Source organism: Scyliorhinus torazame, chromosome 9 (genome assembly GCF_047496885.1).
Source record: "Scyliorhinus torazame isolate Kashiwa2021f chromosome 9, sScyTor2.1, whole genome shotgun sequence".
Taxonomy (NCBI): Eukaryota; Metazoa; Chordata; class Chondrichthyes; order Carcharhiniformes; family Scyliorhinidae; genus Scyliorhinus; species Scyliorhinus torazame.
In genome coordinates this window covers 118,459,123-118,475,029 of record NC_092715.1, presented here as the reverse complement: position 1 = coordinate 118,475,029, position 15,907 = coordinate 118,459,123, and the positions used below count along the sequence as shown (strand labels likewise).

At 50.4% G+C, this 15,907-nt stretch overlaps 1 protein-coding gene across 7 annotated transcripts in view; it reads left to right on the top strand.

The window, feature by feature from the left end:
• The first annotated feature begins 559 nt into the window (after positions 1-559).
• stard4 (StAR related lipid transfer domain containing 4) overlaps positions 560-15,907 on the top strand; it is a 67,597-nt gene continuing 52,249 nt past the window's right edge. For 2 of the 7 annotated variants that reach the window (XM_072516429.1, XM_072516426.1), the window contains exons 1-2: positions 560-700; positions 8,325-8,439. In XM_072516429.1, the coding sequence (XP_072372530.1) occupies positions 8,414-8,439 (26 nt within the window). In that variant the 5' untranslated portion in view covers positions 560-700; positions 8,325-8,413. Of the gene's footprint in view, positions 730-7,481; positions 7,921-8,324; positions 8,440-15,907 lie in introns of those variants that run through there. The other 5 variants (XM_072516428.1, XM_072516425.1, XM_072516422.1 and 2 more) reach the window with 4 other exon arrangements.

Genomic DNA, 15,907 nt, shown 5'->3' with positions numbered 1-15,907 from the left:
GTCTGACAGTCAGACCCACTCCCCCCCCCCCCCCGAGCTCAGGTCACAGTCTGACAGTCAGACCCACTCCCCCCCCGCCAGCTCAGGTCACAGTCTGACAGTCAGACCCACTCCCCGCCCCGCGAGCTCAGGTCACAGTCTGACAGTCAGACCCACTCCCCCCCGCCAGCTCAGGTCACAGTCAGACCCACTCCCCCCCCCCGAGCTCAGGTCACAGTCTGACAGTCAGACCCACTCCCCGCCCCGCGAGCTCAGGTCACAGTCTGACAGTCAGACCCACTCCCCCCCCCCCCCCCCGAGCTCAGGTCACAGTCTGACAGTCAGACCCACTCCCCCCCCGCCAGCTCAGGTCACAGTCAGACCCACTCCCCGCCCCGCGAGCTCAGGTCACAGTCTGACAGTCAGACCCACTCCCCGCCCCGCGAGCTCTGGTCTGACAGTCAGATGCCCGCCTCCACCTGACGCTCACTGGTGCTGGTCTCGGATGATGTCAGCTGTCGGCGCCGAGGCGGGAATGGTGGCTTCTGATTGAATAGGCGAACCGTCAATCAGAGCGCTGCCGAATCACAACGCAACTGAAAATTGAGGGAAGTCAGTGACCGGTGATTGGGAGCCTCTGGGCGTCAGTTGGACCGCTAATCGGCAGCGGAGTGTGAATACCCGCAGGAAGAAATAATACTGCTCTGAAAAACAAGCCGAGGTGCCGCGTTCAAAGAAACTAGATACCAGGTGATGGAGATGATGGTGCCTGTGCCGAGTGATGGTGACGGGTTATGGTGAGGGGTGATGGTGCCGGGTGAGGGTGAGGTGAGGGTGAGGTGAGCGGTGGTGATGATGGTGAGAGGTGGTGGTGCCTGTGTCGAGTGATGGTGAGGGATGATGGTGCCAGGTGACGGTGATGGTGCCGGGTGAGGGTGAGGTGAGCGGTGGTGATGATGGTGAGAGGTGATGGTGCCTGTGTCGAGTGATGGTGAGGGGTGATGGTGCCAGCAGATTCTTGTCATTGGTGTGAACTTGAGTGGGGACAGTAACAGATCTGACTGACAATCAGGTTGACTTGTTTTGTGGGTAAATACATCGTGCCATTCTCTAATCAACTGTTGAATGTCTTGACTGCTCCTCATCTGCTGTTACCGCATCAAAGTGACGTTTTGGAGGAAGTGGTTGTACACAATGACAAATCTTGAACTAGATGCTAGCGGAAGGAAGAGTACTGCAGATGCTGGAAGTCTGAAATAAGAACTGAAAATGCTGGAAATACTCAGTTCGGACAACCTCTCTTCAGGGAGGAACAAAGTTATTGTTTCAGGCTGATGAAAGGATTCTGTTTTTCTCTTTTGCTTTCAGTCGGTGGCACAACTATTGCAAGCACATCTTTTGTTTCTTTGTTACTTTTCTAGTTCCATTATCATTCCCTTTGGTCCTGTAAGACTCTTCTTTAATTCAATGCCGCCTGTATTTTACCCTATCACAGACCATCTTTTTGTCCTTGTCTCACCCATCCCTTGCTCAAAACCTATTACCTCTCTAACTTTCCTCAGTTTTGATGAAAGATCATTGACTTGAAACAATAATTCTGTTTCTCTCTCCAGAGGTGTTGCCTGACCTGAGTATTTTCTAGCGTTTTCTATTTTGAAACAAACTTTTGGTCACTCTTCTGGTTCTCTTCTTTTTTCTTGTCTGCCTATCCACAAAGTAGAACAATAAAAGCACAATATAAATATTGTACAGTGCATGGCACAGTTGTTAGCACGGCTGCCTCAGAGCGCCAGGGACCCTGGTTCAATTCCAGCCTTGGGTGACTGTGTGGAATTTGTATATTTTCCCCTGTCATCTGTCTGTGGGTTTCCTCTGGGTGCTCCGGTTTCCTCCCACAGTCCAAAGATGTGCAAGGTAGGTGGATTGGCCATGGTAAATTGCCACTCTGTTCCCAAATGTTTCTGTGGGGTTACTGGGTTGCAGGGATCGGGTGGGGGCATGGGCCTAGGTGAGGTGCTCTTTTGTGGGGTCAGTGCAGACCTTCTGCACTGTAGAGATTCTATGAAATACAAGTCATTGTTACTACGTAAAAACTAATAATCCTCATTACATTCACAAAATGCCTGAAACTATCTTAAATCACCCGATGATGTAGAAAGATTTATTGTACGTTCACTTTGTCCATTCTACTTCATATACCATGATACTCTTTCAGTGAAGTTCTATTACTCTTAGAATATTTATAATTATACCAATACAACACTTCTTGCTAACCTTTTTCTTTGAAGGACATTTTACTTTTGAGCTGTGTAAAGTTATCAACCAATCCCATCCTTTCATATTCCATGTCTGTTTCTACGGGCTACTTTTATTCTTGCGTGTTTTTTATAGAAAGAACTTTAGATCAAAAAAGGATATCAGAATAATTCAAAAGTAAAGTAAAAAATGTTGGAAATATTCAACAGGTCAGTCAGCATCTGTGGAAAGCAAAACAGTTAGAGTTCATGTTAATGACCTTTATGAACAAGTTCAGAAGGGAAAGAAAGGGGGATAAGAAGGAACAAAGGGGATGGACTGGGTAGGTTTGTGTGCAGGAGATACTAAGTGATTAAAGGGGTGATGGTGCAAAAGGAAAGTGGATTAAGTAATAAGTAAAGAAACAAAAGTAGTGTCATAAGTGGCATTAGTCAAACTGAGTACAAGAATTTGCCAGAGCTGTATCTTCCATAAACCTTGTTCAATTTTGATATCATCCATAACATGAATGAGATGATAGGAAACAGAAACATCAAAGATAAGGGTAAAGGGAGGCCAAGAAGTAGTAAATATTTGGAGGAGGTATCAGTAATGTTGACATTCTTGCTGAATCCTTGACACACACCATCATGATGACTGAGAAGCTAATGGGAAAAAGTGAGGATTTAACATCAATTTTCCAAAGACCAGAAGCAGTGTATGTTTCTAAACTTGCCTCCATTTTGTGAAGTGTGTTTTTGGATGAGCTAAAGATTGCAAATGGAGGGAAGCAACTGCTCTGTAAATTTTAATACTGGAACTTCAATGCTCTTCCAATTCAAAATCATCACTGTTATCTTGAATTATTGGCAAACATTGATAGCTGGTGTTCTTTTGCGGTTAGTCAATTCTGAAAATCACATTTACTACATTTCTGGTGAGTTTCACCATCAGCCAGTCACTGTTGCTCTTTGGATGTCATTTGTAGCTAGTTACTAATCTGCAATAAACACGCTGTGAATAGGGCAAAGGTGTTGTTGGTGCATTTGAAATCTCATATGCACCAACAACACCTTTGCCCCATTCACAGCGAGTTTATGGGTATATTTTATGATTAATAGTTAAACAGTACTTGGGTTAAACAGTACTTGGGTGAACCTATCCTCGTAACTCAATTATTGTGAATCGGGTGGAAAGGCAGGGTGCTACAAAAATATGGAGCTGGACTCCCTGATTTTTGGCTATGTCCAGACGCGGGCATGGGAACAGTGGCGTTTTAAGACTGAAAATTTGTCGTATAACGGCCACCAATCCTCCGTTTGGCTGGGGGCTAGCAGCCGAGCAGGGTAGAGCACCCGGCTTTAGCTGCTGATACGGCCCAGAGCATAGCCGGGTCCGTGGCCGTGCATGCGCACAATGGCGGCCTGCCATGCAGCATGGCGCTGGCTGTGTGCAGACCCGGCCTACCATGAAGCATGGCCCTTTGGCCGCCACGCGAGCCCTGGACCACCCCACAACAGTTCTTTCAACCCCCGACAACATATTCCCTGCCCGCGGATCGGGCCTCCCCTGACTTTGAGTCCGCAGCCGCCATGATTTCCCGACAGGTAAGACCATGAGAGACCCACGCCGTCGGGAAGTCGGCCGGTGGGGGACTGAGCATCGGGGGGTGGGCCTCAGGCAATATCCTGAGGCCGTGGATACGACGCACGGCGTACTCTCTGAGTATGCCCCTTTGGAGGGGGCGGAGCATCGCGAAAGCAGCGCTGCCCCCGATTTCATCGGAAACGGGTATTCTCCGACCGATCGATGAACGTGATTTTGGCATGGTAACCGGAGAATCCCACCCATGATTCCTCAGTTTGGCTCTTATGGCAATAGTCAACACAGCAAAAAAGGATCACTGGGTGACCAATTGGGACTGCAGTGGGTAATCATCCCCAGGGGGTAGGGCCCCGGTGATGGGAAATATGTAGGGAGATAGCTGCAGCCATATGGCTGCTGAACAATTCTTATTAATAAATCCTTTCTGTGTTCATTAATTAAGTATCTTTACATTTCCCCAGAGGTTAACTCAAATTGGCACCATTATTTCGTTTGGAATTTCTTCTCCAATTTAATTCTAACTGCTTTCCCACTCTGATCCTGGGAGGGATAAAATTGCCCTGAAAATTACTTTCATCGGCTCAAGGTAGCTGACTTTGCTCAAAATTATCTGAAGCATTTTTATAACCATGATAACCTTCCAAAAGAAAGCTTGGGTTGTTGTTTATGGTATGTTTTCCTTTGTACTCATGGTAAACCTACTTTATTTTGGAAAATCACAGATACGTCTGAGAGAAACATTAGGAGCTTTCCTGGATACTGAAATGATTGGTTTAATAACAAACTCATTACTCGAGCACAGTACATTCATGTCTGTGTTATGCTCAGCCGCTTGTGAACAAAGTTTATTATTAACTTGAAAAACTTTTACTTGTATATTTTACCCATCTAGGATAAGTAAATAAGTGATCATTTCTTTCCTTAAATAATACCAATATGATGTACGAATTCTGGAATTTGGGTGATCCTGTTTAATTTCAATTGGAAAATAGCATTTCAAGCAATTGTTTTGTGCTGGTAAGTAGCGTAGGAAGTCCAAAATATGAACACATTAACTTGAATTATGTCGAGTAAATATTGTGACTGCGTTGCGCTCGAACGAGAGCACTATGTGGCCAGTAGATCCCAGGCGAGGCCTCTTGCGGGCTTCCCGGCAACCTTCACAATTAGTGGAATCTACTCAAGTCCCAGGAGGCATTGGAATCTGAAGCACGCCCAAAAGGTGTGTAACCAAACGGATTGCCCTCTTTGGGGTCTGACTTCTCCCTGTCTCTCCAGACCACCAATTTCTTTAATCGGTGTTCATGGCACATTTCAGCAGAGCACTGCTGGTGAGTTTTGTTGGTATGAGAGGAGAAAATCCCGTCGTTGCTGCAACTGATCTTTTAAAAGCGCACCAGTGTCCTGTAAATTTTGTCCAAGATTTCCACTGAGGACCTTGACGGTGAGCAAGCTCATTGAGCGCGATCTTCTGGCCTTGTTACACTCGCGCTCAAGCCTAAGGAGGCCAGTGAATAATGGGAGAGGCCAAAAACGGGAAACGCACCAGGCGCCAAACAGTTTGCGATGCATCCGGTCTGCTCGAGTAGGCGAATTTGGAACCTCAATGTAGCATGGTGAGAAACCAATTATCACCACTGAAGCCTCATTTCTATACAATTAATGAGAGCCACCCATCATCCAATGGTCATTCACCGGCCTCCCCACCAAGTACTCATGCCGGCGCCGATTAGTACACCCTTTTAAAAACGTGAACCTGATGGAAGGGCTTCTGTGGAGAGCTGAAGAGGTGAATAGCCTTCTTTGCTCACTGTCAAAGAGAGTGGGGCGCTGGGCTTGCCATCCTAGTGCTCGGCAGGTTGGGGGGGGGACCCTCCGCAGGGGTGGGCTGCCATGGGAGGCTGGGGGGGCTAGGTGCTTGGGGGGGGGAACTGGGGGGTGAATCGCTAGCGTCAACACTATGCCAACCCTTAGATACCAACCACATTCCGGAGCAACCCCTGTCCCTGCCCGCCTGCCCCACTGATCACCCATTACCCCACCGACTGCTGAGGTCTCCGTAGTTGAAGGCAATCGCGAATAAGGAATTGGCAATCGTGGTGAAGTGAGCACTTTACACATGCCAAGTAGGTTCCCGTGAGTTGGCGGACCATGTAGCATGTGGGAGTCATTGCCTCGCATTCCGATTGCACCTTGATGCCTGGACACTGTGGGAGTCAACACCACACACGCAGCAGCCAACATCCGAACACCCAGGGGATGGGACACAGCTCCCGGGACATGACCACTGCCAGAGGGTGGGTGGGTGCCACTGGGAGGGGGGGTTGCCTGGAGACACAGGCAAAAGGTCCGGGGGTCAGCCCGCATTGCGGAAGAAAGTGACAGAGGCATCTTAATGTTTGCGCAAAGAGTTGTTTAATGTGCTGTACAATACCCCATTCCTGATAGTGCCGTCCCCAACCCCACCCCCAACCAAACCCCTCCCCCCAACCCGGTGCCCTCAGTGATGACCAACGTGCCAGGTCCTCCTTACTCTACCACTACGTCTCGGTGTTTCCCCAGGATGCACATCTGACTTGGAGGCAGCTAGCTGCTTACCTCATCCCATGACCTTCGATGCCCCTGGCGAGTGTCCTCTGAGGCCGGAGGGCCCCAGCTCACTTTCTGACGGCACATGCACAGCTGTGCCACCCTGTCCTGTGTGCTGAACCTGGGTGGAACTTGGGAGGGCTGGTGGCCACCATCGCCGCCCATGGGACGGGCCCGGGTTGGCACTCAGTGCCCCCTCCTCCCGATTGATGCCCATAGGGCCCTGGGGTTCACCTTGGGACATAGCGACAGCTGGTTCGAGCCCCGGCTGACCCTGCTTCACATGGCTTTACCGGCCCTGGTGGTTCCCCATAATCCACACCATCATGTCGACGCTCTTGGCGATGCTCCTCAGTGACTGAGGCACATCCCCCAGTGACTAGGCCATGCTCTGCAGTGCCTCAGCCATGCCCATCTGCGACTGGGACAAGCTCCACAGCGCCTCGGCCATTCCCATCTGAGAGCGGGACATGTCCCGCAGAACCTTATCAAGGTTCTGGTACTGGGTGACATCCCCAGTGAGGCAGACATACTGCCAAGACCCTCAGCCATCCAACTTCCACCATCAGACAGGAGATACAAAAGTCTGAAAACACCCACGAACAGATTCAAAAACAGCTTCTTCCCTGCTGTTACCAGACTCCTAAGCAAAACTCTTATGGACTGACCTGATTAATACTACACTCCTGTATGCTTCACCCGATATCGGTGTCTAGGTACTTACATTGTGTACCTTGTGTTGCCCTATTATGTATTTTCTTTTCGTTTCATGTACTAAATTACCTGTTCGAGCTGCATGCAGAAAAATACTTTTCACTGTTCTTCGGTACACGTGACAATAAACAAATCCAATCCAATCCATGGCTTTCAACGACTGCGCGAAGCCTTGGATACCTTCACTCATGGTGCACTAGGCTCTCCACTGCTGCCGCCACCTCATCCCAGGCAGCACTGGCTGCCTTGTGGCTCACCCTCCAGGACCCTCGGGGAACAGGAAATCCATCCTGGCCTCCACCTTGTCCAGGAGCCTCCTCAGGTCAGCATCCCCGAATCTTGGGGCCGGTCTCCTCGGCGATATTGTTGTGAGCCAAGTGCTGCTCAACGTTGTTAGCGGGGGCTGATGCGCACAGCCCTGGCGAATCGACTGGCTAGCTGGCATTCGGGGCGAGAAGCCCGTGAGGCCTTGTTAAGCGGACTAATTAACGTTGAATTGCGATGCCAGCCTCACCAGGCCGAGCGTGGGAAATCTGCGGTAATTCCCGCTCGCTACAGCACTTGGAAATGTTTCTGGAGAATCGCGGCCATTAGCTACAAATTCATGTCTCATTGGGCACGTAAAGATTTTTACTGCTGCTTTCTGGAGCCCAACACCTCTTTCTACAGAGCAACCTTGGGAAGTGTAGCTGTAGGATGGGTGGATGGGGATTCTTCTGAGGTCTCATGGCCTATGTTCATTGTGGTTTTCAGATGGGAGGAGCAGACAATCGATGGGCCTCATGGCAGTGCGGAAAGGTAATTCCTTGTCACAACAACGAGGCAGCAGTAGTCTCCAATGCCCAAATTTTCCCTAATTTACTGTCATTTCTCAATTTACTGTCATTGTCCAAAGAGTCTTGGTTTAGAAATATTCCCTCTTATTACAACAAGATTGTTCTCAGTTACAACCTTGTAATCAATGCCAAAGGTTGATATATATAGCATTAGAGGTGAATTGAGAATGGGTTTTGAATTATCGTAAAAATCATTTGGGGTATGCTTTAAATCTGTACTTCGCCTGTCTGTAGAATTCTGCACTGTGCATTAATACTTGGATAAGAAACACAGCTTACAAATGTAATCTAAAAAATTTAACTACAACAGTTTAACTTTTCAGGGGAAGTTGCCTGATTATTTTTCCCCCTCTTTTAACGTTGCAGTTTAGAAGGCATGGAGACTTTACCTGATGCACAAAGACTGGCCGCAGAAGTCGAAAGCACTCTGATTAAATACTACTGCAGTGGAGAGGATGAGTGGAGAGTTGGAAAGAAAACAGTAGGTATCTCATACATCTTTTATAGTAGACACAATGTTCCAAATATTTCATTGTTTTCTCACTTTTGAGGTCCTTACTGATGCGAACTCTAACCATATGTTTCTTGTTTCTTTTACAAGGATGTGATTTGTATATGTCTGTGTGTGGATGAAGGGAGAAATTGTATGGTGCAATTTTAATTTGTTTTCCATAAGAGGGACTGGATGACAACATCCCGAGACACTGGACCATTACCCATTCCCTTTCCAGTCATCCTTGCTACTGGCACTGTCTTACCATGGGAAATAATTGATTTGATCGGATCTCATGGCTCTGAGTTACACTTGCCCAAACGTGTTATTGGCATCTTATAATGAGAAGCCCTAAACTGCACACAGATTTTAGATATGTTTAGAACACATAGCCCTGTTTTTTACACTACACTGCCCAAAGAACATGCAGCTGGGGGCCTCTGATCCCCTTGGAGACCCCCACGAGTGACGTTCTGTCTGGTCCCCGTTTGTGGGGGCCAGTACCAAACACGCTCACCCAAGATCTCTTAGGCGAAAGGATTGAATCGCAAAGCCTCAGGTTCTTGGTAATCTGTACAGTAGAGTAAGGCTTACTGCCTCGCTCTAATATGCAGATTTGCTAAAAACTGATTGTGGTAGTCACCATTGTTGTATTGTATATACCGCATACGAGGGGTATTACGGTAAGGCCCCTGTACTACAGGTACGGGGGTAGATCCCTGCCGGCTGGCTCCGCCCAGTAGGCGGAGTATAAATGTGTGGGCTCTCTGAACTGCAGCCATTTCGGCAGCAGCTGCGGGAGGCTACACATCTCTGCGTAATAAAGCCTCGATTACACTCTACTCTCGTCTCGTTGTAATTGATAGTGCATCACTGATCCCGCCCATTGTGGGTGGGATTGCCCTTGCAACGTCTCGCGAGACTGCGTTGATTCTCGCGAGGCTTTGTGAGTCAGGTAGATCCTGGGAGCGGTGTCTCCCGACTTACACTGGCCACGCTTCGCCGCGGCAAACTGCTTTTCTCGTGCAGCGTATCCAGAGGATTGCTCCCTTAGAATATCTTTTAGCACTGGGGAGCTGAACCAAGAGATCGGTCCGCCATTTTGAAAGGGAGCCCCGATCTAAGTGAGCCTGTGGGTCACTCCCACCCTTGGACAATGTCACCCTCCACATATATGCGCACTGCCCCAAACCCCCCAAGCGAGGACACCCCACTATGTGGTCCCTTGGGGCGCCCTCTTCAGACCTTCCCAAGCCCCTTTACAGCACTCCATCCCTTCCAGGACCCCCACGCATCACCCTTTCAACCTCCCAGAGGCCCCTACTTACCAGCTCTCCTGCACACCCCCGCGCTTTAAATATCCCTCCACCGTCCTCTCATGGGCATGGCCCACCTCACTCCCTGGCCCTTAGCAGTGTCACCTTGGCACATAGGCACCCTTGCCCTGCCACCATGGTCAGGGTGGCAGTGCCAAGGAACCAGCTGGGCAATGGCAAGGTGCCTGCATTCCAGGGGAGGGTCAGGGAACCACCTTACACTTACCCTGACCCCCAGAGGTCTCCGATGGCCCGGGAGACCCCCGGGTGCTGTTCCACCTGGTCCACATTTGCATGGACCAGTGCTGAATGGTGCCTGGCTGCGGCCTCACTTGGGAGGCCGGTGGATCCCGCGTTGCCACTGGACATCGGGTAAGTTCACCCGTGTTTCAGATTCGGACACCTCGCAGGACTTGGTTGAATCACGCGCGGCACGGGGGCTGCCGGGAAGCCCGTGAGAATGCTCTCCCACCCAGCATTCACCAGCCGCATCTCGCTCAAGGGAGAGGGCAACGCAGCCAGTGGATCGCACCCCAAATATACTTAATTGGACGTAAAGTACTTTAGGATGCCCCATGGTTATGAAAGGCACAATGTAAATCCAAGTCTTTCATTTTGCGTATCCATATATATATGACCGTTTTTTCGATTACAAAGTCCGGTATGATGTGCCTTCTTGTGACAGTTTGCTACTCCTCCTTATTTGATTCTATCAGCAAACTTTGCCTCAGTCCACCTTTTGTTAGCTTTCTTGTGGTGGTGCATATGGTAAGTTTTTTTTAATAAACAATTTTAATGAGGTATTTTTGGCATTACAAACAGCAACAGCATAAAAACAATGTACAAGACTTCCGGGTGCGGCGATGACCAGCTAAGTCGTACGTTTCGGCAGCTCCCGGTGGAACGGACTTTTGGGCTCTTAATAAGAGCCCCAACGGCAATTTTAACGGCTAGAAGCACTGTGCGGTAAACCAGAAGGGAATCCCCCCTGGAAACGGATGGAAAAAGGAGAGGGAAGTGGCCAGGTTGCAGTGGATCCTTTGGAGCAGCGGCAAGGAAGGCAAGTAAGAACCAAGATGGCGACGGAAGGTGGCAGTTTAATATGGGGCCCTGAACAACAAGAGTTTTTGAAATGTTGCGTGGAAGAACTTAAAAAGGAAATGAAGAAGGAGCTGTTGGCCCCGATATTACAGGCGATCGAAGGGCTAAAGGATGAGCAAAAGACCCAGGAGCGGGAGCTTCGGGTCGTGAAGGCAAAGGCTGCATCGAACGAGGACGATATACAGGGCCTGGTGGTGAAGATGGAGATGCACGAGGCACACCATAAACGATGTGTGGAAAGATTGGAGGTGCTGGAGAATAACGCGAGGAGGAATAATTTAAGGATTCTTGGTCTTCCTGAAGGTGCAGAAGGAGCAGACGTCGGGGCATATGTGAGCACGATGCTGCACTCGTTAATGGGAGCGGAGGCCCCAGCGGGTCCGCTGGAGGTGGAGGGAGCATACCGAGTGATGGCGCGAGGACCGAGAGCAGGAGAAATTCCTAGAGCCATAGTGGTGAGATTCCTCCGTTTTAAGGACAAAGAGATGGTCCTTAGATGGGCAAAGAAAACTCGGAGCAGTAGGTGGGAGAACGCGGTGATCCGCGTATATCAAGACTGGAGTGCGGAGGTAACGAGAAGGAGGGCGAGCTTTAATCGGGCCAAGGCGGTGCTTCACAAAAAGAAGATAAAATTTGGAATGCTGCAACCGGCAAGACTGTGGGTCACATATCAAGGGAGGCACCTCTACTTTGAGACGGCGGATGAGGCGTGGACTTTTATTGTGGAAGAAAAACTGGAATAAGTGGGTTATTAAAAAAGAACGTTTGAAACAAAGTGGTGGGGCGAGTATGGGGGGCGAAGAGGGGGGAAAAAAGGGGGGGAAAGATGAGTTTTATGTTATTAATCCTGCGATGCGGTAACTTTTCTCTCTTCCACAGGTGGTGGTGGAGGGAGGAAGGGAGGTGGAGGAGATGGGGCGTTGGCCAATGGGGGGCAGGGCCAAAAGGTAAGCGCGGGCTTTGTTCCCGCGCTATGATAATCATGGCGGGAATAGGGAAGCAGGAAGGAGGGGGCGTCGCACGGTGCGAGCCGAGGTCACGGGGGGAAGCCGAGGTCGGCCAGAGTTTGCTGACTTCTGGGAGCAACATGGGGGGTGTAACTACGCTAGTGGGGGATCTAGCGGGGTGGGTGGGAGGGGGGAGATACTGGGTTGCTGCTGCTGGGGAGAGGGGGGAGCCGGAATGGGGTGGGGTGGGCGGGGGGGGGGGGGGGGGCGCCGTCTGGGGGGGACACAGCTGCGTGGGAACCGGGTGAGGAGCTGGAAAAAGGGGATGGCTAATCGACAAGGGGGGGGGGGGGTAAAAAGCCCCCCAACCCGGTTGATCACGTGGAATGTGAGAGGGCTGAACGGGTCGATAAAGAGGGCACGAGTACTCGCACACCTTGAGAAACTTAAGGCAGACGTGGTTATGTTACAAGAGACGCACTTGAAACTTATAGACCAGGTTAGACTACGCAAAGGATGGGTGGGGCAGGTGTTTCATTCGGGGCTAGATGCGAAAAACAGGGGGGTGGCTATACTAGTGGGGAAGCGGGTTATGTTTGAGGCAAAGACCATAGTGGCGGATAGCGGGGGCAGATACGTGATGGTGAGTGGCAAATTACAGGGGGAGGCGGTGGTCTTGGTAAACGTATATGCCCCGAACTGGGATGATGCCAATTTTATGAGGCGTATGCTAGGACGCATCCCGGACCTAGAGGTGGGAAAGTTGGTAATGGGGGGAGATTTTAATACGGTGCTGGAGCCAGGGCTGGACAGGTCGAGATCCAGGACTGGAAGGAGGCCGGCTGCAGCCAAGGTGCTTAAAGATTTTATGGAGCAGATGGGAGGAGTAGACCCGTGGAGATTTAGCAGACCTAGGAGTAAGGAGTTTTCGTTTTTCTCCTATGTCCACAAAGTTTATTCGCGAATAGACTTTTTTGTTTTGGGAAGGGCGTTGATCCCGAAGGTGAGGGGGACGGAGTATACGGCTATAGCCATTTCGGATCACGCTCCACATTGGGTAGACTTGGAGATAGGGGAGGAAACAGAAGGGCGTCCACCCTGGAGAATGGACATGGGACTAATGGGAGATGAAGGGGTGTGTCTAAGGGTGAGGGGGTGCATTGAAAAATACTTGGAACTCAATGATAACGGGGAGGTCCAGGTGGGAGTGGTCTGGGAGGCGCTGAAGGCAGTGGTTAGAGGGGAGCTGATATCAATAAGGGCACATAAAGGAAAGCAGGAGAGTAGGGAATGGGAGCGGTTGCTGCAAGAACTTCTGAGGGTGGGCAGGCAATATGCGGAGGCACCGGAGGAGGGACTGTACAGGGAAAGGCAAAGGTTACACGTAGAATTTGACTTGCTGACAACGGGTACTGCAGAAGCACAGTGGAGGAAGGCACAGGGTGTACAGTATGAGTATGGGGAGAAGGCGAGCAGGTTGCTGGCCCATCAATTGAGGAAAAGAGGAGCAGCGAGGGAAATAGGGGGAGTGAGGGATGAGGAAGGAGAGATAGAGCGGGGAGCGGAGAGAGTGAATGGAGTGTTCAAGACATTCTATAAAAGATTATACGAAGCTCGGGTCCCGGATGGGAAGGAGAGAATGATGTGCTTCCTGGACCGGCTGGAATTTCCCAAGGTGGAGGAGCAGGAGAGGGTGGGACTGGGAGCACAGATCGAGATAGAGGAAGTAGTGAAAGGAATTAGGAGTATGCAGGCGGGGAAGGCTCCGGGACCGGATGGATTTCCAGTCGAATTTTATAGGAAATATGTGGACTTGCTTGCCCCGATACTGATGAGAACCTTTAATGAGGCGAAGGAAAATGGACAGCTGCCCCCGACTATGTCGGAGGCAACGATATCGCTTCTCCCAAAGAAGGAAAATGACCCGCTGCAATGCGGGTCCTATAGACCTATTGCCCTCCTAAATGTAGACGCTAAGATTCTGGCCAAGGTAATGGCAATGAGGATAGAGGATTGTGTCCCGGGGGTAGTCCATGAGGACCAAACTGGGTTTGTGAAGGGGAGACAGCTGAATACGAATATACGGAGGCTGCTAGGGGTAATGATGATGCCCCCACCAGAGGGGGAAGCGGAGATAGTGGTGACGATGGATGCCGAAAAAGCATTTGATAGAGTGGAGTGGGATTATTTGTGGGAGGTGTTGAGGAGATTTGGCTTTGGAGATGAGTATATTAGATGGGTACAGCTGCTGTATAGGGCCCCGATGGCGAGCGTGGTCACGAATGGACGGGGGTCTGCGTATTTTCGGCTCCATAGAGGGACGAGGCAGGGATGTCCTCTGTCCCCATTATTGTTTGCACTGGCGATTGAGCCCCTGGCAATAGCATTGAGGGGTTCCAGGAAGTGGAGGGGAGTACTCAGGGGAGGAGAGGAACACCGGGTATCTCTTTACGCGGATGATTTATTGGTGTATGTGGCGGACCCGGCGGAGGGGATGCCAGAGATAATGCGGATACTTGGGGAGTTTGGAGAATTTTCAGGATATAAGCTGAACATGGGGAAAAGTGAGCTGTTTGTGGTGCATCCAGGGCAGCAGAGCAGAGAAATAGAGGACTTGCTGTTGAGGAAGCTAACAAGGGACTTTCGCTACTTGGGGATCCGGATAGCCAAGAATTGGGGTATATTGCATAGGTTAAACTTAACGCGGTTGGTGGAACAGATGGAGGAGGACTTCAAGAGATGAGACATGGTATCCCTGTCACTGGCAGGGAGGGTACAAGCGGTTAAAATGGTGGTCCTCCCGAGATTCCTCTTTGTGTTTCAGTGCCTCCCGGTGGTGATCACGAAGGCTTTTTTCAAAAGGATTGAGAAGAGTATCATGAGTTTTGTGTGGGCCGGGAAGACCCCGAGAGTGAGGAAGGGATTTTTGCAGCGTAGTAGGGATAGGGGGGGGGCTGGCGCTACCGAGCCTGAGTGAGTACTACTGGGCCGCCAACATCTCAATGGTATGTAAGTGGATGGGAGAAGAGGAGGGAGCGGCGTGGAAGAGATTGGAGAAGGCGTCCTGTAGGGGGACTTGCCTACAAGCCATGGTGACGGCGCCGTTGCCGTTCTCACCGAAGAAATACACCACAAGCCCGGTGGTGGTGGCTACTCTGAAAATTTGGGGGCAATGGAGACGGCAATGGGGAAAGACGGGAGCCTCGGTGTGGTCCCCGATAAGAAATAATCATAGGTTTGCTCCGGGGAGAATGGATGGGGGATTTGGAACATGGCAAAGAGCAGGAGTAACACAATTGAGAGATCTGTTTGTAGATGGGACGTTTGCAAGTTTGGGAGCGCTGACCAAAAAATATGGGTTGCCCCAAGGGAATGCATTCCGGTATATGCAACTGAGGGCTTTTACGAGGCAACAGGTGAGGGAATTCCCGCAGCTCCCGACACAGGAGGTTCAGGACAGAGTGATCTCAAAGACATGGGTGGGGGACGGTAAGGTGTCAGACATATATAGGGAGATGAGAGACGAGGGGGAGATTATGGTAGACGAGCTGAAAGGGAAATGGGAAGAAGAGCTGGGGGAGGAGATTGAGGAGGGGCTGTGGGCTGATGCCCTAAGTAGGGTAAACTCATCGTCCTCGTGTGCCAGGCTAAGCCTGATACAATTTAAGGTGTTACACAGGGCGCATATGACTGGAACACGGCTTAGCAAATTTTTTGGAGTAGAGGATAGGTGTGCGAGATGCTCGAAAAGCCCAGCGAATCACACCCACATGTTCTGGTCATGTCCGGCACTACAGGGGTTTTGGGTGGGGGTGACAAAGGTGCTTTCGAAGGTAGTGGGGGTCCAGGTCGAACCAAGCTAGGGGTTGGCTATATTTGGGGTTGCAGAAGAGCCGGGAGTGCAGGAGGCGAGAGCGGCTGATGTTTTGGCCTTTGTGTCCCTAGTAGCCCGGCGCAGGATACTGTTGATGTGGAAGGAAGCCAAGCCCCCGGGTGTGGAGACCTGGATAAATGACATGGCAGGGTTTATAAAGCTGGAACGGATTAAGTTCGTCCTAAGGGGATCGGCTCAAGGGTTCACCAGGCGGTGGC